The sequence below is a fragment of the Psittacula echo genome (assembly GCF_963264785.1).
Source record: "Psittacula echo genome assembly, chromosome: 2".
In the NCBI taxonomy this organism is placed as follows: Eukaryota; Metazoa; Chordata; class Aves; order Psittaciformes; family Psittacidae; genus Psittacula; species Psittacula echo.
In genome coordinates this window covers 31,435,873-31,462,377 of record NC_137737.1, presented here as the reverse complement: position 1 = coordinate 31,462,377, position 26,505 = coordinate 31,435,873, and the positions used below count along the sequence as shown (strand labels likewise).

The 26,505-nt window shown below is 35.8% G+C and overlaps 1 protein-coding gene across 1 annotated transcript in view; it reads right to left on the bottom strand.

The window, feature by feature from the left end:
• The window catches only part of THSD7A (thrombospondin type 1 domain containing 7A), a gene marked incomplete at its 3' end in the record, with an annotated part of 195,124 nt that overhangs the window by 54,989 nt on the left and 113,630 nt on the right, over positions 1 to 26,505 (bottom strand). Inside the window, exons 8-10 of the mRNA XM_080611330.1 lie at positions 14,053 to 14,244; positions 5,156 to 5,390; positions 2,066 to 2,181 (exon numbers count right to left, since the gene is read on the bottom strand). Of these exons, the coding sequence (XP_080467456.1) occupies positions 2,066 to 2,181; positions 5,156 to 5,390; positions 14,053 to 14,244 (543 nt within the window). The remainder of the gene's footprint in view (positions 1 to 2,065; positions 2,182 to 5,155; positions 5,391 to 14,052; positions 14,245 to 26,505) is intronic.

The following is a 26,505-nucleotide window of genomic DNA, read 5'->3' as shown; positions in this document are numbered from 1 at the left end:
TGATACCAGCTTTTGGAGGGTTATTACAGCAGCTGCAGCTTGTCTGAACACAGAAGCGTGCTGGACCATGGCCAAACAATTGTAATTACAAGCAAGCGGTAGGAGAATCCCAGTGGCGGCTCTCCACCACCTGGCTGCTTTTCAACTCAGAGGAAACCCTCCACTCACAAGTCAATCAGCTCCAAGAGATGCCAGGAGCTGGCAAAAGGGGCAAGACAGACATGTGGCTCAGCAGAGCTGCTGACCAGCTTGCTGACACAAATGGGTAAACACCATGAAATAAAAATTGTTTGTGTAGTATAAAGAGAGTTTGACTCATTGAATAGACAGAATGCTAGTACTCATTCACAAACACATTGTTTTATAGGAGCCTAAATGTTACTTTGTAGTAAATATGTGTGAAGAAATGCTCGTTCGGTTAAGAACTTTCTTAAAACCCACAGAAATGAGAACAGAAAAGGATGACATTTTTGTCAAAGATGATCTGCCCCAACAAAAATATGAATGATGATGTAATACAACATAGTATTTAATAACTGTTGTGGTTTAACCCCAGCAGCAACTATGTACCATGCAGCCGTTTGCTCCCTCACTTCCTCCCTCCTCAGTGGGATAGGGAGAAGAATCAGAAAAAGGTAGGAACAGTAGGCTGAGATAAGGACAGCTTGATAATTGAAAGAAAGTAAAATATAATGATAATAATAATAATGATAACAACAAAAATAATAATAAGGAAAAGAGAGAAAGAAAGAAATCCAAAAAGACAAGTGATGCACAATACAGTTGCTCACGATCTGTTGACCCAGCCCGACACAAGCATTGATCTGGCCTTCTGGATAACTCCCCCCAGTTCCTATACTGGGCACTGTGTGCTGTTGTATGGAATACCCCTTTGGCTAGTTTGGGTCAGGTGTTCTGTCTCCACTCTCTCCTGGCTTCTTGTGCCCCTCCTCACTGGCAGAGCATGAGATTGAAAAGTCCTTGACTTAGAGTAAGCATTACTTAGAAACAACTAAAACATCAGTGTGTTATTGACATTATTCTCAGACTAAAGCCAAAACATAGCACAGTAGTGGCTACTAGGAAGAAAATTAAGTATCCCAGCTGAACAAGGACAGTAATGAATAACTATTTCATAGATTCAGATTTAATGGTCTTAATTCGCTGCCTTTATGCTTGTGTTCTTTAAAAAGCATACAGAATTGGCCATAACATTCGAAGCGTGTGTATTTGATGTCACAGTATCTTCTGGCAGTTGTGAGAAATCACCACATCCCACAAAGGGATTAACAGCTGGTGGAACATGGGGTAATACAGTCTGTCTGCAATAGTGCATATTAGAAAATCACCTCTGGTTAAGTTTGAAACAGAAAAAGCAACAAGGCATAAAAATGCAGGCAATATTAAGCCAGTCATCACTTTAACTTCATGTACGATTTCAGTGTAATAAAAATTCAGGGGAGACCTGCACTGTTTTGAAGAGCTTTGCCAAATACATTAAAATGGTAGTGGAATGTATATTGAAATCAGACCATTAACATCAACTTAAAGTCAGCTAATTTTTATTAACTTCCCTTTAATTTTCCTTTGAGTAGAAGAAACCAGCCAAAATTATAAACACATGCATATCTATTTACACCTCTAACTATGTACCTATCTATCTCCTTGTGGATAAAGCCTCACGTTTTTCTCATGAGCAAGCAGCATGTGTATTTTCAGAGACCAAAACTGACCATTTTATAATCTGATAATTCAAATGTACAATTCTACATCTGTTCTGGCATGTGTTTACTCCATGAGTAGTTATCTCTTTATCAGGAAAAGACACAAATGGGATTTTGTAACATAAAAGTTGGTAAAATGGGGAAAAAAACCCCAGATGCATAAAGAAAATATATAAAAATAACTATTCTTTTCATCAAAATGCTGTGTCCTCCCTGCAGCTGCTGTACCAGCTATTACATGTCCTCTGTCAGAAAGAGATGTGTATAAGCCCTTTGCCAAAAGTGACTGCTAGTCTCTTTTTCTTAAAATCCGTCTACTAGCACACAATGGATAAAATTACCTTCTTGACATGAAGAAGGACACAATGTCCAGTCACTGAATGGAGTCACAATACAGTCCTTCCTACAGGGAAGCAGACAAGGCCTCACAGTTTCTGGTCTGAGGCTCTCAGGGCATCTAAAAAAACACATGAAAAAGAAGCATTATCAAATAAACAATTATTCTGCTGTGAAGTGGAGAATCATGAGAGGTACTGAATGCCTGTAGGCACACAAGGGGAGTGCTAGTTGCCCAGAATTCATCAGGATGAAGCACAGAAATAAAAACTATTAGCATTTAAATACATCTGGTGAAAGCAAGTGAAACCTGGTGTATTCTGGATTTAACTTAAAATAATAATTCCTCACTCACCATTCCAGTCTCTGCCTTTTGACTGTTACTTTCAAACTTTGAAATGATTCTGAAGAAAAGTGATCTAGTTTAGCTTAGCAAAACACATTTTTAGCTCTTCATATATTTACTAGAAGCATAAACTCTGGAAGGAGGAATGTTTAAACTGAATGCTGCTAACCCAGGAACAAATAGATATAAGCTTGCCGTGATTATGGAAGAAACCAGAAAATGGTTTGAAACTGCCAGATCAACGAGACTGTGAAAGACTCTCAGAAGGGACAGAAAACTCGCTTGTTTTAGGAAGATTCTGGATCAGCATATAAAAGGGATTACTGGACTGCCACATATGGGACTCATTAACCCAGGTCATTTTCCCCTTTCTGTGTTCCTATTTTTTCAAGGACAAACAACTCTCTATGCTGCACTACTTGTTTTCAGAATGATGTAATAACTCTTGCAGAAGTACCACAAATCATTAAAAAAAACCCTGAAAATTACTATTGCTCTAAAAGCATACAGACTGTGGACTGTCAGGGGAATATGTAAAGAGGCAAGAAAAATATTACTTCTACATTTTGAAGCTTTGGGCTCATTAGAGAAAAATCATTACTATGATTTGTGGTTGCTGGGTGTCTGGGACCAGAGGGATGAGAGACCAGTTTTATATTTGTATTGGATCAGCTGGGGAAGCTTGGATTCTCAAGGCATCTTTCTTGCCAGGCTGAAGGGAGCGCAAGCAAATCTAGCAATGAACTATCTAGAAAATGTGATCTCTATGGTCAGTGAAGAACTATGCCTGTGCAGTGGGGGGGAGAAGCAGATGTAAAGAAGAAAAGTTGAATTGCAGCTTTACAGAAACATATTCTTCAGCAATAACACTTGCTAGCTCATTATTGCCATTGGTTGTCTCTGCACTTTCCTGTCAATTTACATAAAATTCTCAGAGTATGATCCATTGCTGTGAACCAGCACCAACTTCTTGGTGTCTTCTTGTAACGACATCTACATCGTTTCCTTTCCTCCCTTAAAATACCTATGCAAAAGACCATGGAATATTATAGCTGTAGCAACACAAATCTCCATCACCTCTGCATAAGCTCTCTCTACATTTTAAGTCAAGTTTTGCCTTGTTTCTTTGTAAAATCAGATTATATATGGTCAGGTACATTAAAAAAAGATGTGTCATCAATTAAACGCATTGACTATGTTTTCAGAAATTTACCTAAGGTTAAAATTAAAAGCAGTTCTGAAAAGTACTGAACATTGGCTTACTAATAACTTTTTCCGTAAAGAACAACAAAAATTGTAAGTATACAAAAAAAGTCTGAATTATACACATTCACTATTTCACTGAGAACTTCATCTTTCAGGAGCACTGAACATTACAATTCTTCAGATCCTTGGGCAAGGCAACTAGTTAGAACTCCATTTCTATCTTTTATATTGTTTGTATTTAGTATATGTGGCTTAAAGTATTGATTTTTTTTTTTTTTTTTTGCAGTCCTTACTCAAGGTCAAGTAACCAAGAAAAGATACCTGCAACTTTTGAGGTAGATAAGGCCAATAATATTGATTGTGTCTTACCACAGGAACCCTTTTTATTAAGTGGAGCTTAAAACAAGATTTCTGTTTACACTTTCATGTTAAATCTTTGGGTCTTTAAAAAAGATTCAGTGATTTTAACGTGACAATTTGAGGGATCAACTGAGACTTTTATTTCATTTCACTGGGGGGGGGGGATCCTTTTATGACACAATAAAACAGGCCTTCTCTCAAAAATTTAGGGTTGAATCAAAGGCAGAGACATTAACAGTGGATTTTAAAAGGAAGACAGATCATTAGTGTTGTGTTTTGGTTTGGTTTTTTGTTATGTAAAATGAGTAATAAATAAAAGATATAATGGTATCATGGCTGAACAGAACAGCAACTTCATGCAGATATACAACAATTTAGATTACCAAATATGCTGGTATTAGTCCTCATACTTCCATTTAAAGTAAATTGGGAATAAGTCTAATGCTGAGTAAACAAACAAATTTCAGGCATCATGCAAATATTTAGTGTGAGAACAGCTGCCTCATGAACCTTCTAAATGACCTCTGCTACCGCCTCTTCCAGCTTTGAATTTATCCTGAATGGTGTATATTTACAGACTGAAAACTGTATGAATATATTATCAAATGCATTTTACTAGCAGCTAATCTGTATTTAACCCTGGTCATATATTAAACTGTAAAATTAAATCAATGGGCCAAAGAGATGTCTTAAAAAAACATATATATGCGAAAAAAAATCCTCACAAAGGTTGTCGAACTAATTCCCTGTCAGAGCTCCACTGTGCTTCGCCTCCTTGGTCTGCTTCTAAGAAGGTGCACTAACATGGGTTGTATCGTATTTAGATCCAAACACGTATTTTAGTGAACTGCACTCATCCATGTAGCTGCACTGGATACCACACCTTTACCCCAAGACTCTTATCTTGACTCAGCCTGATGATGACAAGGGCCAACTGGATTTAGCAGTCAGTCAGCTGTCAGCAGAATCAGCATTGTAAACACCACTGGAAAAATCAATAGCAAGAATGGTTTTATGTAGTCCTCCTGTTGCTTCAGTTTTGTATTTTTAAAAGATTAATTTTTCCCTCATGAGAACACAAAGAAGGTCTTTTGGCCTTTGCATGCAGTCGCTGGTGATACAAATATAAAGAAGCAAATTTACAAGATAACTACAGCATGAAGATACTGTTCAAAATCTTTACTTTTTTGGGCCCACTTGTCCCACGTTGACTCTCACACAGATGACCTTTCTTGTCTGCATCCCCACGGAACAGGTGGCCTCCCCGTTCCAGCTGGCAGAGGAATTGAAAGCAGAGACAGACGTATCCTCTATGCACTGTCCCCATGGGCCGGTCTGCCAATGATACACAGTGCAAGAGTGCTCGTTACAGCTGCGCGTTTCCTGCAGGGCACTACTATTTGGGCACTGTATTCCTCCTAGAACAATAAAACAGGGCAAAAGTTCATAGAGGGGAAGGAAATAAAGTGTTTTATTAAAAAAAAAAAACCAACCCAAACCCACTTTGAAATCTTACTAGTTACATATTATCACTTTGATTACATGAAAGAAATGCTGTTCTTTTTTCCTCCGTTTCAAATGCTCAATATTGACTGTGAACAAACTCCACTCAACAAACTACAAAGAATAGACTGTACATGGACAGTAAATGTAAAAGTGTACAATAAGGATGCTAAAACAATCATAACCTTCTATAGCACACTAATGTACTTGGAGTTATCTACAGCCTTTTTATTTTGGGGTTCTCTAAAAAAGACTGCAAGAAACACAAAAATGTTGAAGGCTCTAGGCAGAATAAATGGTTAAATATTATAATTACGCATGTGTAGAGACCACTGTTTGTGTGCAATTCACAGACCAATTAAAAAGAATTTTGGAGCTCCTGTCCTAGCTCCCAGTGGATATTTCTCCACGTTACATAATTACCAAAGAGGGTGGCACAGCTGGCAATTTCAGGTCCAGACTGAGATAACAAAGGCTGTTGCAAGTTCAGATTAAAATGCATTAATGTGTCAATAACTGTGAAGAAAAGCTCAGATAATGCCATCTTTGTTATGTCAAGTTTCAGATAATATGTTCAGTTTCTTATATTCAAGCATTTCAAAGCTAATCTGGCCTCCCAGTCCTCCAGGAGTAAAGAACAGGTCTTTCCTACTAGACATGATCATAGGCTACTAGATGTCTAGCTCTGTGAATGGACGGCACGTATGCTAGATCTCTGGTGTTATTAGACATACAGAATCTAGGTTTAAGACTTAATTTATGGCTTACATAGGAACAACGGAACTCTTATCTCCAAGTGATGGTGAGTCAAAGAAAATCTAAATAACAATTTAGTCTTTCCCTAAAAGACAAGAACAGTAAGAAAGATAACTGAAAGAGGAGCTTTTAATTGGTTACTGCAGACAAGCCACACAATTTTCCTCTAAAGATAAAACTGTCCACTCACACCAAGTGCATGTCAGACAGCATAATAGCCTTTTATATTCCAACACTGAACTTCAGGTGACCTCCTGCTCCAGAAGAATGCAAGAGTGAAGTGGTTTTAAGCAGTTATTGTTGAGAGAAAATAAACAAACAATTAAATGTAATAAAATTAAAAATGGATGTTTCAAGTACTCCAACACGAGTCAAGTGTCACAAGCCTGAAAATGCTTTATACTCCGAGTTGCTTGGTGAGGTGCCTAGATCTGCAGCAAACCTGAGGAAAGAGCCATTATAATGAAACCACAGGACAAAAATTCGAATTCTCAAATTATTTCCATGCAGATATTTTCAACTGCTGACTTCAGGTTAAAAATAGTGATGCAAGCAAGCAACAAGTAAACATCTTATTAACTGAGATGTCATGACAAAGACTAGCTAATCTTAAGTTTTGCAAAGGGCCATTAGAAAAACCTAAAACTGTGGGAAAGTAATTAAACAATGACTGGAATTAAATTGGGTTTTGGCTTAGAATAGGTGTAACTTGAGTCTTTTAGAATTGCTTAGAATATATGTCAACATGCAAAGCATCAAGATAAAATATCATAAGCATTTTCCAAAAAAACCAAGAGAAATAAAAAAAAGGTAAAACAAAATTATGAGAAATTCATGGTTATGTAATCAGTTTCAAAAAGTTACTCAAGCAGATCCCTTCAGGAAATTTAAATTTTTCCATCTAACACCAACAGACAGGAGTATAAGCAAGGAAATTAGAAAAGTAAGTGTATTTTGGAAAAAAAAAAAAATTGAAGATAGTAAAGTCACAAATTATTTGGCATAGCAGAGAAAATTGAGCCCCATGAGGCATCTAGACATGTTCCCCCAGTACAAGAGTTAGATAAAGGAGAATTTAGAAAAGATACAGAAGGTTACTAAATTAACTATTTCCATCTGAAGAAGAAAAAAAAGGGAAATATTTAAGCAAATTAATAAATTAAAGGTGTGTGTGTGGGAAAAAAAGTTTCCACCAGTTCCTAAGGCATTTGAAAATAAAGTGACAACTTCGATTCAGTTTTGACAGCTATGCAAGAATGTATATTCAGGGAAAAAATAGGAGTGACCTTGACTTATAAATGAAAAACAATGGGGCATGAATATCTGCAGCTCTGTGGGAATCTAATTCTGTTCAGATTTTATTAGTATTTTTAAAACTATGTAAAGAATGAAAACATATGGAAACAACAGTACTGAAATATAACCAACTATTACTAGTACCAAATCTTTGTAATAATAGAAAATACATTATTTATTTATAAATCAGGATGCCATTCTTTCCAGGAAAACAGCATTTTCTTGCGTCCCTCAAATTAAAAATTTATAGAAATAAGCAGAAGGGGTTGGAAAATTGGCAGTTAAAGATGCCCTTTACAAGATCTGTGTAGGCGTAACAAGGCTAGGGCTTTAAGAGCCTTTCACCAAACAAGTATCACAAAAAGAAAAAAAAAAAAAAAAAAAAAAGACATTTAATCTTAGGATATATGAAAATCCTTATTACATTTTATATAAAACATAGTCAGATGACTGTAAACTGCTTGGCTGTACTAAAAATAATCATTTCAAGGTGCAAAACCAGTTGGAGCTGAAGCATTTCTTTCTGGTTTTGGATACTTAAGCAAAGCAAACTTGAAAACGAATGGCTACCTCTACAAAGGGACTTGCATATGCCACACAAGGCCTCATCCAACCTGGCCTTGAACACCGCCAAGGATGGAGCATTCACAACCTCCCTGGGCAACCCATTCCAGTGCCTCACCACCCTCTCAGGAAAGAATTTCTTCCTTATATCCAATCTAAACTTCCCCTGTTTAAGTTTGAACCCATTACCCCTTGTCCTGTCACTACAGTTCCTGATGAATAGTCCCTCCCCAGCATCCTTGTAGGCCCCCTTCAGATACTGGGAGGCTGCTATGAGGCCTCCACGCAGCCTTCTCTTCTCCAGGCTGAACAGCCCCAACTTTCTCAGCCTGTCTCCATATGGGAGGTGCTCCAGTCCCCTGATCATCCTCGTGGCCCTTCTCTGGACTTGTTCCAACAGTTCCATGTCCTTTTTATGTTGAGGACACCAGATTTATTTTGATATCATTCATTTTACAGTAATTTTATGTATGCTTTTCAAAACAGCTGGAATAATCATAAAATCATGTTCTGGGTTCAGCAGCAGCAGTCACTTTTTCTCCTTCTTAGTAGCTGGTGCAGCGCTGTGGTTTTGACTTTCAGCCTGGGGATAATACTGATAAAACTGATGTTTTCAGTTGCTGGTCAGAATGCTTACTCTGACCAAGGACTTTGTGAGTCTTATGCTCTGCCAGGGAGGAGGGGAAGCTGGTAGGAAGCAGGGACAGGACACCTGACCCAAACTAGCCAAAGAGGTATTCCACACCACAGCACGTCATGCCGGGGGATGTAACTGGGAGTTACTCAGAAGGGCACGCCCTCTGCTCTGTCGGGCTTGTTTTCAGCGGGTGGTATCGTATTCTCTTCCCTTGTTATTTCTCTTTTCATTATTGTTATTGGTGGTAGCAGTAGTGGTTTGTGTTATACCTTAGTTACTGGATTGTTCTTATCTCAACCCCTGGGAGTTGCATTTTTTTTCAATTCTCCTCCCCATCCCTTCGGGAAGGGGGGGGGGAGTAGAAACTGCGTGGCTGACTTGCCGACTGGCTTAAACCTAGAATAGTTAGGGTTGGAAAGGACCCCAAAATCATCAAGTTCCAGCCCCCTCGCCATGGGCAGGGACACCTCACACTAAACCATGCCACCCAAGGCCAATCTTAAAGCTGGAGAAAACACATGCGGCTGAAGTGCCTTTTGTAATCTAGAGCGAGGTGCTACTCATTTCCATTGAAAAGTGCTTAGTATAACTCCTCTTTTGCAACTATGAAGTCAAAGTGCACTGGAATTTTAACAGGAATCAGATTTTAAAGCACATCAACTATAAGATCGCTGGAGTTGAAAAGAAACTCCTTTGGTACAGCTTATAGGTTCAGTAAATCAATCCTGCAGATATATGAGAAGTATGAGCTGTTTGTCCTTGTCAAAGAGAATACCTGATGAGATGGACAACTGATGCTCTATACTATGTAACTCTGATGTTTGTCTGTGATATATGAGGTCACATTAAATAGTCTTTCTGGCATTATACTTTGCTAATCTATGAACATACAATAGCCATAATAGACATTGCCATGCATATGCATCCCTGCCCTAAGAGGTATTTCAAACAAAATGGTCCTTCACTCATTTTATGAAGCTTCTTTTTAATCAGATGATTTTTTTTTTCTTTGCATTTGACTTGCGGGATTATTTTAATTTTTTTTTTAAATCTTTACTTTTCCAAGATTAGTATCAGTCATTTACTATTGATAAAACTTGGAATGTATCCACAACATTAGTGTTATGCTGTATGACACTGATTTTGCAGTGTCAATCAATGGTAGTGCATAATTAATACAGAATCAATCTGTATATCTACTATTTACTAAAAAATTAAGACTAATTTAGTCCTTTTTAATGTCAGGTCATGGGCTATGTAAAGTAGTCTTAGAGTGTATTACTAATTATATAAGACTTCATGTAAGCAGGAAAGGAATTTACAGAAATATTAAACAGAAAATACAACAAAAATAGAGAAACCCTACATTCAACAGAGAGATGCTGAGCTGCATATGATGTCTTTACGAGATTTATGCAGAACAGCCATATCAGGTAACATCATTATGTGCTTTGCTGTCATTTTATATTTTGAGACAGTGACTTTCCTGAGTTTCTTACTGTACCATGAAGATGTATTTGACAGTGACACAAATGAGCTACCACTATAGACAGGCTCACAGACAAGCAAATTTATAAATTACTTCACCTTGCAAACCTTCAAGCTGAGGGCAATGATCTCAGAAAAGATATAAAAATGGTTATTGTGACACCAGTTTCCACAAGAAGTCATCTCACAAACCATAGAAAAATCTTTATCTTGGGAGAAGAGACTCCTCTCTCTTTCTCCGCTGAATGTTACTAAAAAAGCCCATAAGAGATGTGCATGACCACACTGAGCTTGAGGCTCTGCAGTATATGGTTTGACCATGAGGAAGAGGGGTTGTTCAGAATGAGGAAATGCTGCTCAGAGAGAGTAAAGCTGAGGTCAGCTCACAGCTCAAGCAGAAGTCAGTGCGGTGCTGGAGGGGCAGTAATATCCCAGAGCTCATTAGAAAAAGTTGTCACTACTGTAGTTTACATATGGCTTCAATTTTCATATGAAGCTATTCTTCTCACCAAGGAATTATTATAATACTATGGAATTATTCCTATTCTAAGTCATCCAAGAAAATTGATTATACTGTGACTGTTTCCTGGTGGCCAGTTATGCTAACTTGATGTTTCTTCAAACCAATTCAGCAGCATAGATAGCTGGTAATTGAGAAGAGAAATAAGGTCTTAAAGTGTGAAATGACATAGTATGACAGTCATCTGCCAACACTAAAAGCAAAATGACAGAATATAGTTCTTTTTATTTCAAAGAGGAAAGAAAATGAACCATCACAGACAATATAGAGCCATATGAGATCCAGATAAAAGAACCTATCTCAATCTATTTACAGGCACTCAAAAATTAAGTGGGGTGTTCATATTTAAGTACCCCAATGAACAAGAATTAAGCACTTCAGACATGTTGAGAGATTGCCATATTCACTGTGTATGTAAAGCCTGCAATGCTTTGATCTTCCCAGGCTTGCAGACTGAATTCTTCATGACTAGCAGGAGGATGCATGAGATCAAGGGCTCACAGTATTAAATCTGGACTCCTTAAGTCATCTTAGTAGCCAAGTTAGTTGTATGTTCTTTAATTAATTAATATTGACAGCAACCATTAGCAACAGTTCAAGGAAAGGTTCAAAAATCCTAAAGCGAACACCTCTGGGACTGTTCATCTGAATTGAACTGATAGCTATTTTCAGAACTGAGTTTTAATGTGCAAATGAAATTTATTATTATGTTTATGAGATTTGGGAATTTTAGTTATAAATGGTGTTTACAGAGTTTTCACCAACAATAATGTATATTTTTTATAAGCTCAGAATAGAACTAAAACCTGCATTTTTCAAAATGGTTCGTGTAAAGCTTCCTTTTCATATCAGCAGAATACAGAATATATTCTGTGCCCCCAGAACATAAAATGACCTCCCAGCACCAACTACTCAATCCATGATTTATGTTTTGGGAACACAGCTGATCTCTGTCATGCAATTCTGAAGGTGAAAAGTTGTTCAGTAATTTGTCACACAGCAAATGACTAAAAGGCATAAATGACATACAAGGAGACAGATGACAATAAGTCTAATTTCAGTGAAACATAAAACATAAAAGCTAAACTAATACTTTTTGAATGTAACACAAGCAGAGGTGAATAATACCTTCTAGCCAGAGTTGTAAAAACATGCTAAGCCTTGGAAGGTTCTTTTATTTATATATATATTTTTATTCTCTGGAGTTCATACAGAGTGCAAAGGAGCATGGTGTTTAATGTATCTGACCAAAATGTGAGTGAATTGCTGGAAGCTAGGTAGGCATACGAGCTTGTATCCTTAAAAAAAGCACAGAATAACCTCATCTTGGAACAGCAGTAAAGAGGTCAGGGTTCGAGCAAAGCTGACACACTGCAACATCTAGGTAATGAGTTAGCTTTCTCAGCAGTAGTTTAGGGATAGCTTCACCAGTATCTCTGTGGCTTGAGACCTGTCAGTCTTTGTGATCACTCATTACTGGGTCTGATCATTGTACAATAGAAGTAAATAAAATACACATACCTAAAAATCCAGGCTGTGCTTAACTGCTTTGCTGTACATGTAGCCTTGCAAATCAGTCTAAGTTGTGTCAAGCATCAAAGTCATAATAAAATGAATACTTCTTAAAAAGGATTTATTTTCTGGAGTGATTTAGTTTGTCGCTTCTGTGGCATGCTTGTCAAGATGTTAGATTTCTGTCTCTAGCAAAATTACTTAAGCATATTGGAAAGCTATTATCTTGACCTTCATGGAAAAGCAAGAAGCACATGAATTAATGTTTACTTGATTATCATATGATTATCTTTAACACCATGCTCCTTTGCACTGTGTACAAACTCTAGAGAATAGAACTATATAAATAAATGAAAGAACCTTCCAAGCCTTAGCATGTTGTTACATATTGTCATCCATATGAATATGAGTCCATTTGATGCATTATTAAAAAAAAAACTGAACACAATATACATCAATTTTGCTTATTATTTTAAGAGCTTTTCTACTTTGTTACATAGATCTATCTAAGTAATTTCTAAGTAATTTGAATAACCTATTAAAATGTGCAAGTTTTGATTGCCTCTTACACTTCTAGCAAGGGTCCCCTTCAGGAAAAAGGTTGAACATGCCTGCACTACAACACTTTTTAGGTTTTTCTTTTTACAACTATCTGAATTCTGTCAAATGCACAGTATCTTTTAGCAATGAGGTTAATTGTGTTTGCAAACAGAGAAGTGTTTTGGTATAAGATGAAGCCTGGCTTTTTTTTTTTTCTCAGAACAGATATTCTGTTTCACTACTTCCATGCCTTACAGCTTCAATGCCTTACAGCTTAGAATTTTCAGCTGAATTTCATCATTTCATCTTGAAGTAATAAAATGCCTAATGATTTTAAAGAAGAGCTAAAACATCCTTTTTATATTGAAGGCACAGAAACTTACTGTCAGTAATACAAGTGAGTAAAAGTTTTCCAGTAACTCATGGTGGCTGTGTCTCCTTGCTCTCAGTGTTGCACAAGGATTTTCACAGTTGGACCCTGGCACACGTGACATGGCTGGTTTAGAACCATGTTACATATAGAATACATTTGCTTTATTACCCCCGAACATACTTAAGAATAAAACAAAATACTTAAGAATAAAACAAAACCAGTTATAAGAAGCATGGAAAATTGTCAAAGGATAGACGTGAACCTATATCTAAACTTTTTTATTCTTCTCGTTTGTATTCCAGCTACGTCTTCTCTTTGTATTTTCTCCAGATGCTGCACAAGGACCATTTGCATGAATGAAAGCCATTCATATGACTGAGGATTTACAGGGTAAAACAAAGGTCTTACTATGAATAAAAATGTTAATGGGTAACATTATTTACCAATTTGAGCTAAGAAGCTACAAAAGCCATTTGTTAGAATTTAAACCAATTAAAACTCTCATCTTTTAAGCATTCATATTTATATCCTTCCAAATTACCAACAATCCTCTAAATATCTCTCTAGAGGTCCGCATAGGATAAGGTATCTACATTGTTTAATTCTAATAGAAAATGAGAAATCCATACATTCAAAATCAAAACAGTAACATTATGCAGAATAATAAAAAAGCAACTTTAATTGAAATAAGCAAAATTAAATCTCCTCTTTAAAGCAGCTTTAGGTACTATGAGTAATTGTAGGATAAGCATTTAAATAATTTTTCTATATTTAAAAAACCAGAACTCCATCTAATAACTCATTTCTGTCGATCAAGAAATTACTTTGACATTACAAAGACAGTTGGGAATTCACAGTCAAACATGAGTCTCCAAGAGAATGCGACCTTACCTTCACCTGCATATGCCAGGATGGAGCGGGCACGCATCTGCTTCCCTTCTGTGGTTTTGCCGGAGCAGGTGTGGGAGCAGGAGGACCACGCAGACCACATGCTGAGAACACAATCCTTTGGGCATGGAGCTTCGCAGACGACTGGGACTGGGTAGATAGCATCTCTACACAGCTGTCTGTCAACCTCTTCTCCTGGGAAACAAAAGGCCAGTAGCAGTCTATCATTTGCTAAATTAACTTAAAATGAGCAATCTAGTCCAGATGGGCACACAAATAAATTAGATTCCCTTCTATATAAACAAGGTAAATAGATTTTTTTTTTTTATTATTTCAATGACTTGTCTCCTCTGCCTTGATTCTATAAGAACATGCTTAAACCTAGTTTAACTCGATATACTGCTGAAGTGAATGCCAGCCTGGGTGGTCTTTAGACTTCCATTTTGTTAATTCATATTTGATTCCACAGAAAATCCTAATGTGAATAACAGAGAAATACACTGATGGAAAACTATGTGCATGGAAATGCATATACAGTAATCACTTTTTCTTCATCCATGTTCATGGAGGAAAGCGAAAAGTATCCTAACTTCCAGCTTAGCCAGTTTTATAACCCAAAATTCATCCTTTGAATTTCAGCCATGCATCAAAATATGAAGAAAGTTGTAGCAAGCTGCGTCAGCGTCTCTTGTTTGGCCAGAAATATCTTCATTCATTAGCAAACCAGTAACACATCACTCTGTGTCACGGAAGTATAAAAAGATCTATGCACTTGAATTCTGTCACATCAGCATGACACATTTTATTATAAATATAAACTGTTTGATGAAATACTAGCTAATGTTTAAGTAGCAGAGCTGCTTTTTGCTTTCAGTAAGGAAATCCTGTGATTGAGATCTGTCTGAACAGCACCCTAACCACAATGTGGTTAGTTTTGTAAGGTGACATATGATTTCCCGATGAAATCAGTTAATATCCGTTAAATGAGGAATGAAAAAATGTTCATATATTCCGAGGTCAGTGAATCTCAGTGACAGTGACAATAGTCGCAGGATAAATATTCACTTTGGAGCAGATGATGGAAAAAACGATTAAGGTTATAAAAAATGAACAAAGATGGAAAAAATGAAAAACCATTTACAGAAAGTGCTTGCAATGAAAACAACCATGAACTGAGCAGGAGCCCAATACGTTATGCCAATTACAAGGAACTGTGAAAAAGTTGCATATAAGAGCACACTGGACTTCTGAGGCCCTGTTAATTGGGTAAGATCAAGGCATGGGAAAAGCCAATTAATTTGTAGACATGATTTTTTTGTTTGTTTATTTCCTGGAAAGTGTAACATTTTGAAACATCTGAATGCCTTTTGTGCTATATGATCTTTCTGTATAGGGCATAAAACCTGCTGTTGAATTATGATTCATCTACTGAATCTGCCACTATTGAGGCATATATGATCTCAATGGGACTAAACAGGAGTGTCTATAGCATTGCACTTGCTACAGTCCAGCCATGTCAACCCCTTTGTTTTAATAGCTAACATCTATAAAACAGCATATCACCAAGATATGCAAAGGAACATCTCTTCAATACAACACAATATTTGTTAGAAATAATCATTAAATACTGTATAATATATGAAGACATCAGCCAGTGTTAATAACTACCACCTGGATTCTGAAAAGCTAATTCAGTGAGAACTGTGAATGCTGTAAATTTAGACAAAGATCTATCAACAATGCTTTACTCAAGTCTCAAATTAGGCTTTTATTGCTTAATAGAATAATAACAAAATGAACCAAACACTAATCTAAAGAGAAACTACATTTTTGTCATTCAAGGTTTACAGAGTCTTAAAACCTCTCAATCTCTGATAAACTGTGTTCCTGAAAATAGAAGGTTCCTTAGTACTAGTGATATGTCATTAGTCCTGGAACTATTAATGACCAAATTATTTATAAAAGAGAAAAAGATGAGGGCCATACATCCAGTATTGTATCCTTTCAACCAAGTAAATGTTTTATTACCAGGTAAATCTTTTATTACTTTTCAACCAGGTAAATATTTTATTTTTTACAGAATCTTCAGACACAACAGAACTGCAAACATCAATCTTTCTTGGCTCTGCAAACCAGGCGAAGTCCTGAAAAACATGCTTTTTAAAATAGCCTAAAGTAGTCATAGTCATCTGGGTTATAAAGACCTTTGAGATCAAGACAGTCCCAACAGCCGTATTTTCCTATACTAAAAAACAAAAATTTGAGCCCTGACAAAGGCTTCTTAGATTTCCTCCCTTAGTGCTTCCCTCACTGGACTTAGTCTTTGCATCAATTGCTCCTTCTGTTGTATCACAGGTCATTACACCCTGACACCACTGCAGAAGTGATTCCTGTGTGCTTTGGCAGAATGACATATGTTTGGGTTGAAGAACAAGATGTAGTAGCAGACTTCAAAATTCTCTTTCAAAGAATAGCAAAAAAGCTGGAAAAGGAGTGAACCTTACTCTGTTCCATTTACACGTAAGACGCTATGAGGTAAACTGCCGGGACACTTCCACACTTTGCAAAAAATACTACTATTACAACAAAGTGTGTCATAATATATACATACAATATTATATTGAGCTTATTTATCTCCTGTCAACTAAGGTGGTGTTATCTTGAATCTCAAGCTAAATCTGAGGTCGCAATGGGAAATTGTGTTAAATTAGTTTCAGTCTGAGTTTATAGTAATAAAAAAAAAAAAAAAAAAAGAAGCCTTCACTCTCTCCCAAAATAAAAACTCACTTTTAACTTTTATTCTCTGCTTTTACGGGAAAAATAGACTAGAAATAGGTATCTTCCATATTAGCGCTTAGTTATTGTCAACTGTCCAACTCTTATCTGATGAATTCAACACCACAGAAATGTAGGTGGAAGGAATTTTTTATAATGGGTACTTCTTATCATCAGAGAAATATTTTATTGAGACTAAATTGTTTCTGACATTTCACTAATGATTTTATGAACAACTTGACCTTTGCTGCCTTCCTCTTTAAAGAGCATAGTATAGTCAACTACCAGGAACCACTCAACCATAGGCTGGGAACAATGCCCCATCCCTGGCAATGTTAAAGGACAGCCTGGACAGATCTTTGAGCAACTTTGTCTAGTGGAGGTGTCTCTGCCCAAGCCAGGGGCGGGGGTGTGTGTGTGTGTATGGAGGCAGTGGGTGTTTAAACTGGGTGATCATTAAGGTCGCTTCCAACCCAAACGATTTTGTCATACTATGATTTTATTTGAACTTCACAGATACACATTTATACATTGAAATATACATTAAAATCTGGAACCTAGCAACTGTCCATATTCAGAAGCAGTGCCTATGTAGTTGAATGATATTTCCCTCATGCAACAGGTACACATTTTGGGCTAAAATCTCCAAACTGCAGTAAAGGAAGTGACTGAATGTAGATTGGGCAAGAGGCAAAAGTAGTTTTCTTTTTCAAGGATTTAAATGTCAAGAACTGTTTAAACTTTTGCAGGGATTTTTACAGATTTGTACCATCAGCATTGAATGTACATATGGTATCTGAAATAATTTTGTCTAGATGATAAAGTTTCTGCTAGACCACAGAAGACCTACATTCTGTGTTTAATGTAGTTGAATCATCTCATTCTTTTGTGGTTTTGTTTATTCATCTGTAAAATGTGTCTGATATTTAAATTTCTTGTAAAATGCTTTAAGATCTTTTCAATGGGAAGCATTCCCAGTGCTGGTATCACTAGAGACACATGGTAAGGAAACCCTCTTGCTTATTGTGCATCTTCTAATATGATACATGCTTCAGTGCACAGTAAAAAATTGCTGTCATATTCTGACCTGTAGTAAATGGAAAGGCAAGTGCTCAACAGAGGGCAAATTTTTTTAAAAGCCTTAAAATGAACAGTAAAATCACTGCAAGATTCAATGAAGCATAGAGAACAACAACTACAACAAAAATCAACATAAAATAAAAATGCTGCTGGAGCCCCACACAATAACACAACTTGGTCTCAGTCCTTTACCTGGCAACAGTATCTGAAAGGCTAATCTATAATCTGATAAAAACTAAGTAAAAAATTGATGATAAAATCACAATGAATGGGATCAAATCAAAAGAGTTCTTTGAACGTTAATATTGAACATTATTTTTCAAATGCATGTGTAATCGGTAAAAAACAGGAATATCCCACAGTGGTTAAAACAAATTCTGCAGTTGTAAAGTTCATAAAAGAAGTAATGACAGCAACTGAGCCTAAATGCTCAGTTATTATTATTCAGCTGCCTTCAGTAATGCATCTAAGCATGAAGGCTGCAGGAAGAAAAATGCATTAGTTCACATGATGTTGAAATCTGTGAGCTGTGATGGTTACGTTTACAGTTTCCTTCCTTCCCTGTGTAGAAAAAAAAATCAACAGGAAAGTATTGCACTGCCTCCTGTATGGGTTGTAAATTAAATGGTATACAAGACTGTTCTTTATCTTGAATTCCCATGCAGTTTCCCATATACATTCCTTCCACATGAGGACCTACACGTCCTTATTCTGACTCCATTGCCAGTCTTTACACTTTCTTAAAATGTCTTACAATTCTGAAGTGGATAAGTGTCAGTTTTAATTATAACACCGAGAAGATAATAAGCTAGAAAATACTAGTCTAAAGCCTAATTTCCTCGAAGTTTCCAGAACGTCATGACTAGATTGTAATAGTATAGAAAAAGCACTAATGAGTTCAGTTGTCATTATTCTAAAGAAATTACAGAAAACCCCAACTTCAAGAAATCCACTGAAATAAGAGAAAACTTACAAATTTATCCAAATTTGAAGTTCTATGCTAGACTGTCATCTGTAATAATCCTGTCTACACATTGGTTGATTAGCCTAATGCAAAATGGGAAATTCTTCATATTACAGGAAAGCTATAAATTACAAAAACAACCATCATATATTTTTCTGGTGCTAGGATACCTTGTATGTGCTAATAAGCATATAATAATCCATCACCAGGATAAACTAACGTTTTCATTTCTTATACTGTTATTGCATTTCTTTCAAATCACTAAGCAATTACCAGGCCCCAAAGCTTACCACAAAAGGAAAAATCCTTCCTGTCTATCATGGGCAATCACAGTAAATTAACTTTTCCTTCCAAACATGGTGCTGCAGCAGTACTGTGGATTTTTATTTTATCAGTGATCAGAAAAGATAGAAAACTACCGTATGCTATGAACTATGCATAGGGAAAAGTGGAGGCTCATGATACTTTCATTCAATTTCTGCCCTTTGCGTAATCAGGCATTTGTAATCTGTTTTCTCAAACCTCTTTATCTTATTTCAACTTTATCAGACCTGCTGATTGGAAATTCAGTTTCATACCACAGCTTTTTTTTTTTTTTTTTTTTTTGGGGGGGGTTGGGGGGAAGAAATTCTATTTTTTTGCTGTTTAGTTGTGGCTTTTTTTTAATACAAGAGGAATTCTCTGAGGAAAGCTGTCTTTCTCATAGCACATGTCTCTAATTAAAATGCAAACACAACTGCGAAAGGCTGACCCAGATTTTTCTGTAGGGCGAATTTAGAAGTTAATCTCTGAAAACCTAATAAAATAAGCCACAGAAAGGGGAAACAATAATATTTATAGTCAATTCACCATTTACCATGATCATTTATCAAAGGTCTTAACAATCTTAAGAGTATTTGGAAGAAAAAAAGCAACACATGTAACAGCACCTGATTGACAGACCAATATTTCCTCTTAAATCAGTTCAATACTTGTATCTAACTCATACTTTGATAGACATTAAGAAATTTAATCCCAGAGGCCTTCATAACATCTTGATGGTGCGTATTCGTATCTGCTCCAAAGATAAAAGTGACCAGAATGACAAAAATCTCTCTGCATGAGCTAGGCTGATGAAATCTCAATGTTTTGTTTAATTTTTAATCTCTTTAGGTATTGAACAACATCAAAGTACACTAAACTACAATTTATATTCTCAATATATTTTACTTCATTGGCTCCAAAGTTCTTCAACAAACACCATGTGAAAAGATGGTGCATTTTCCCCTTATATTCTTATCAAAAGAAGTGACTGCACTCATTTCTATTGCTTAGGTGCCTAGCTGGTATCTCCAAGTGTTAAATCGGCTGCTAATTCCCTAATCACATGTCTTTCTTGCAATTGCTTCTGCTAAGTAGCATTTGCATTTAATTAAGTACATCTTAATTAGTTGATAGTTAATATTTGTGAAGTCATTCTTTTCTAAGAAGCCTAAGTAGAAATGGCACTGATTTCAATGAAGACAAATACACCATTTTCTCACATCTGTTCATTATGTAAAAATGAAAGCTGATCTAATAGTTTAATTATATGAAAACATTGTAGGATTGTAAACTGATTTGGTGATTTGCATGTGAACATTTATGGTGTTTCAATGTAATTGAATGTTTCAATGTAACATCATGCAGTTTATTCCTTACTAAAAGAAAAATTAGAAATATTATACTTTTGCCACTTATTCAAAAAACCATCATGAATCTCATAAACATGGATGGATTTTAATTATTTTAATGAGAAACTCATCTAGCATAAGCACATACACCTTCATCTTATTTGCAGATTTGCCACGACTGCATGCACAAACCAATTACGTATAAAAAAGGCTACTTACTACTCACTCTTTCACTATTCAAAATAATGGAAGATACAAATACCTTTTAAAATACAATCCTCAATTTAAAAATGTGGGTTTGTCTTTTTCTTAAAAAAAAAAAAAAAAAAAAAACCAAAAAAAAAGCAAACATTTGCAATGAAAAATTACTAATAATGGCAAGAAATAATATTATACAAAAGGAAAATAGTTGGAGCTTAGAAACCCTCCATATCAAGTGTTTCTCAAATCAAAAACATGTCAACACATTTTAGAAAAAAGTCATGATTTTTCTAAGATTTTCTATTCCTTAAAAAGATGAAACACCATATTTCACAAGCAATAACTTCTTGTGAAAGGCATTCTGCTACGGAGATAAGACAGTTCTGATTTCAAAGCTTCTTCTCTGCCCTTACGCTCATCCAAAGTTTCAGTCTCACAAACTTCAAGAAAAGCCAGCCACTGCCAAGAGCTCCAGTTCAGTACTCCTTAACGCATCAGGTGAAGGTAAGGCTTTGTGCCATATACAAAACAGTTACAGGAATAATCAAACCTGTTATGAAGTAACACTCCTTACTATGAAAGAATGACAGGAATAAAGGGACAACTTTGTACCAAAAATTAAGAACATATTATAAACATATACTTCTTGTAAAAATTGCTTCAGATGGCAAACATCTGTGGACATTCTTTGGATGTTCACTGTTTAAGAATAATGAACTCAGACCTTCAGATATGACATTAACGCGTCTAGTAATCCCATTTTCATGTTTGGTAATAGAAGAATTTATGTACCTCCATTTATATTAGAGTCATTTATCAGGATTACAGTCATGTACAGTCTAAATTTGATGAAGGAAAATAAAAACAGGGAAACAAATAGTATTTCTTTATCCAAATATTTTTTCAATGTAAAATGCAGTGTCATCTCAACAGACTAAAAAAAAAAAAAAAAAAAAAAAAAAAGTATGAAAAAACAGTATTATAAGACTATGTTAACTCAGAAACATACAGAAACTTAAAGTTTTTCTCTTGGAAAAAAACCCACTAAATTTACTTATTTTCCATTAAAGTGCAAACTTCTTATTTATGCTTGAATTCTTTTACTTGCTAAGAATGAGAATATTGGAAGAAATTGTTCTGCTTTCATTTTCATCTTAACAAGAACATTTTGTGGTATCCACTTTCACACTTTATTCCTTTATCCCCTCTCTTATTTTTCACTATTCTTTGCTAGATTTACTCAGGCTGAAAAAACTTAGTTATATACATTTCACCCAGAAAATACAGAATTCTCCCTGTATTTATTTACATAATTTCGTAAGTGGTAGTGGCAATGCCAGCCACAGCATCAGTTCCCCCAAGCATAGCGCAGCCACTTGTCTACCTGCAAAGCTCTCAGTTAAAAAAAAAATATATATATATACATACACACATACATACATACACACAGAGGCACACTGAGAGTGTCTTACAGCACTAGCTATGGCTTATAAAGTAACAGCCTTTTTATCTCTGACAAAACTCTGTAAGTTACTGAGTGCATATTTTGTATTATGTGTCAAAGACTAATGGAAAACTCTTCTTGCAGATGATACCTTCTTTGAATTTTTACTACTTGTGATACCACTGAATATCCACCAGCATGAAAGAGGCTTATTTGAACTATTAGTGATAACGTATTACTGAAAAGACAGATCTTAATAGGAATACTGAAGAATTAATCCAAATTAATTAAAATGGGGCTTTGAAGGACATTAGTTAAACTGTATTAACATTTTGTATAGCTATCCTTATTCAGAATGAAAGAAAAAATTCTTAAATAGAATTAAGGCCACTGTAATTCTGAATAAGAGGATTCACATGCACATTTAGTATAGTTTAACTAAAATTATTTTTGAAGTTAACTTGGATCAACTTTCCTAAGTGGCTCCGTGCAGAGAACCCAAAGTAAACAAAAACTGAAACATGATACGCCTTTAGCCAAAAAGCTTTATGCCATAGTAGACTTGTACCACAGCAATGGTATTCCAATGTTTCTAATAAAGAGCCCAGCAGAGTACCTACACATTGCTTAACAACAGGAATAAGATTTTCCTACTGCTTGACAGGTAGTTGAAACATTTTCATGGTTCATTTGCTAATGTAGTCTTACTGAGAATGATAAGGAACAGAGAATACAAGTGTATTGATCATAACCAAGCGCTATTGCCTTCTAGTGTCAAATAAGTCAATCAAACATCTTGATATGAAAGAAAAAGTAAGTTTGATGACAGACTATGGTCCCATTGAGAATAAAATCAGTATTAGTCATGGGACCAAGTGGGATCAATATGTCAGACCAATAGGCCATTTTAAACAGAATGGGGAAAGGAGGGGAAAAGTGCTGATGGAGCTATAAGAAAATACAAAATGCAAATCTGGGGGATGAGATCACTTGAAAATTCACCATATATTTCTAAGAACACTCAGCAAAAGCAGCAACTCACCTTAAAAAGATATAGTTGATCCCAAGATCAACTGGACATTCTCATAAACATGTCCCAATCAAGCCACATTTCACATAGTGACAAAAAGCTGTAAAAGTATGACTTCAAAGGAAAAGAACAAAACCCACAAACAAAATCCCAGCTTTCTGCATTTGTTTGAAAATGTTACAGAAACTCTATTGCATTTAACAATGAAAATTCCTTTGACAGACTTTAGAAATACTGGTAGTGTTATTTTGAACATTGGTAATGGTAGGATTTGAATACCTAGATCTGAAATAAAACACATTTCTATTTTAGCATTGCAATATATCTTTTTTCTTATTTAGAAAAAAACTCAAACATTTAATTATTTTTCGTTACTGAGTAGTCTCATTAAGTTTTTTAATTGATCAGATAAGGACAGGGTCTTGTAGCATCTAAAAAGGTTTCACAGGCACTCTACTGGAACTACTATTTTAGGCATTTCCCTCTCCTCTCCAAAAAGCTCAAAATCAATTGGAGAAGTAGTCCTGGAAGGGCAATGGAATGTCAATGATTTCAAACCACTTTGATTATAAATTATAGTTCTGATGTGCTGATCTGAACTAGATTAACATTCAGGGATATGAGTTTGGAATAGAAGCATAAAAAGGAAATAATACTCAAGACTACAAAAACAGTAGCATGAAAATGATCTGACAGCTCCACTAATGTCAGTAGAATGACAGGACTCACCATAGTCAATCTTTTCAATAATTCCCTACACTGAGATAGTTATTTGCATATTTTAAGACAACTACCTTAAATGGCCTTGCTTTCAAGAAACACTAAATATCAACCCTCATGAACTTCAGGCTTCTAATTTTCTGCATAAATATGAAGTTTGGAGGATAACTTTATAAATTTAAGCTTGTAAGTTCACAAAGTTGCATCATAAATTTATTCATAAATACTCCAGCACTGCAGTTCCATCACAAAATATTTTCCAATGAAAGAGCATAACCCACAGCTGAAGAGAATGATTAATGGCATGCAGCTGACAGAATATTAGATGAATTTTTCAGTTTGCCAATTATCTAATACTACAGAACTATACAATGAATTTACAGCAAATTTACAACTATGCATTCATAAATGATATGTGATGCCTCTTGCCACACAAATATACCTGTAACTCAAAAAGGGTTTTAAGAGAATCAAAGTATTTTATATAGTAAAAGATTGCAAACATCTTCTTTGCATTATTCATCCAGGTGCAGCTAGTAAAGAGTTGTCACTCTATATGTAATCTGACATTTCAGTTCAATCACAGTTAAAACACAGGACCCAAGAGGTATATAAGAGATCACTGCCACTGTCATGTTTACACATTTCTGAGAAATGGTTTCATAATTAATTTCATGGATGTTTCAGTCTATGTCCTACTACTGGCAGATAAAATGCAGTCTTTGGAGAACATCTTTTTATCTATCTTACAATGAATATCTCCTCATCATTACAAGTGGAAGGCATAGCATATCTTTATGGAGCTCAGATTGTGAATTAATCCTCTTTTTGGAAAAGTTTTCATAACTGACTCCTCTCTGGAAGATTAAAACTAACCCATACTTTTGACTTTTCCTTTTCCCTGGCCTCTCAGTATATGGATTCAGAAAGAGAGATCTCAGGAAAGCAACCAGAGGTAAATACCACTGCATCTTTTAAACCTATGCTAAATTAAGGAAATACAATAACATCACACAACAAATCCAAAATTAGCAGGAACACATCTCCAAGTATAGGGACATTAGAACTTTTCTACTTTGTTAACAAGTTATACAAACTAAGGCTCTAAAGTCACAGAAATCTGAACGATTTCACTGCAGATTTGCATGTACTCAGAGAAATCAGCTGTACCCTGGAAATAAGACTATCCTTCACTAGAAGGCATCACTGGCTTTCTAGAAGATTTAAGATGTTTCTAGCTAGCATTATTCTTCTTATTCCACTCTTAAAGACAGAAAAAAACAAGAGATTCAGAACAAGAGATTTGATGTAGTTTCTATTTAATATCTTTTATTTCTTTATCTTTTTTAACCTTATCTTGGGCTGCATCAAAAGCAGCATGACCAACAGGTCGAAGGAGGTGATCTTCCCTCTCTATTCTGCTCTTCTGAGACCCCACCTGGAGTAGTGCATGCAGTTCTGGTGTCCTCAACATAAGAAGGACATGAAGCTGTTGGAACAAGTCCAGAGGAGGGCCATGAGGATGATCAGGGGACTGGAGCACTGCCCATACAAAGACAGGCTGAGCAAATTTTGGCTGTTCAGAAGTTGGAGAAGAGAAGGCTGCGTGGACCTCATAGCAGCCTTCCAATACCTGAAGGGGGCCTACAAGGATGCTGGGAGGGACTCTTCTTTAGGGATTGTAATTAGGACAAGGGGTAATGGGTTTAAACTTAAATAGGAGAAGGTCTGGTTAGATATAAGTTCTTTACTGTGACAGTGGTGAGGCACTGGAATGGGTTGCCCAAGGAAGTGGGCAGTGTTCAAAGCCAGGTTGGACAGAGCCTTGGGCAACATGGTTTAGTGTGAAGTGTCCCTGCCCATGGCAAGGGGGTTGGAACTAAATGATTTTCAGGTCCTTTCCAACCCTAACTATTCTATGATTCTATGATCTGAAGAACACTAATGCAGCACTTTGCTATTTATCAAATAATATCAATACCAATAAAGGATGTCTCAAATCAGTAAAATTAAAACCAAACATTTGAAAATTCCTAGGGCAAGATTTACTTTGCTAATCCATAAATTACCCCAAAAATTATGTCAAGAAACCAAACAGCAGCAAATGCCAGCATTAAAGTTGACTTTGCATAATGCATTTTTTTTAAATTGCATAATCACATGCTTATTATTTTTCTACTGAGTCCCTTCCTCCTTCAGTTCACAGATTGGAAACTCCTTAATGAGCAGCTATTTGGTATTTTTAATTTTATTCGCTTTGGTTAGGCATGAGCTTATGTTTTATTTACCACATATTAATTAAAAGTGTTACTAAAACAGAATTGGTAATCTTTCTGAGATCTTTCTGTCATGGCTATCAGACGCCAACTAACAAATTTATTTTCAGAATACTCAAGATGTGACAGGTCAGTATTATTTATATTTTGCTGATGCTGAACAAAAGCAGAGCACCATTAAATCCTGAGACAACTAAGGCTAGTTGTCTCAAAGACAAAGCATTCATTACTGCAAAATTCCCACTTTATCCCCAGAGGAGTTATATCCGTTTCACAAATGAGTAGCAGCTTCTGTGGGGAAAATGTCATGTAGG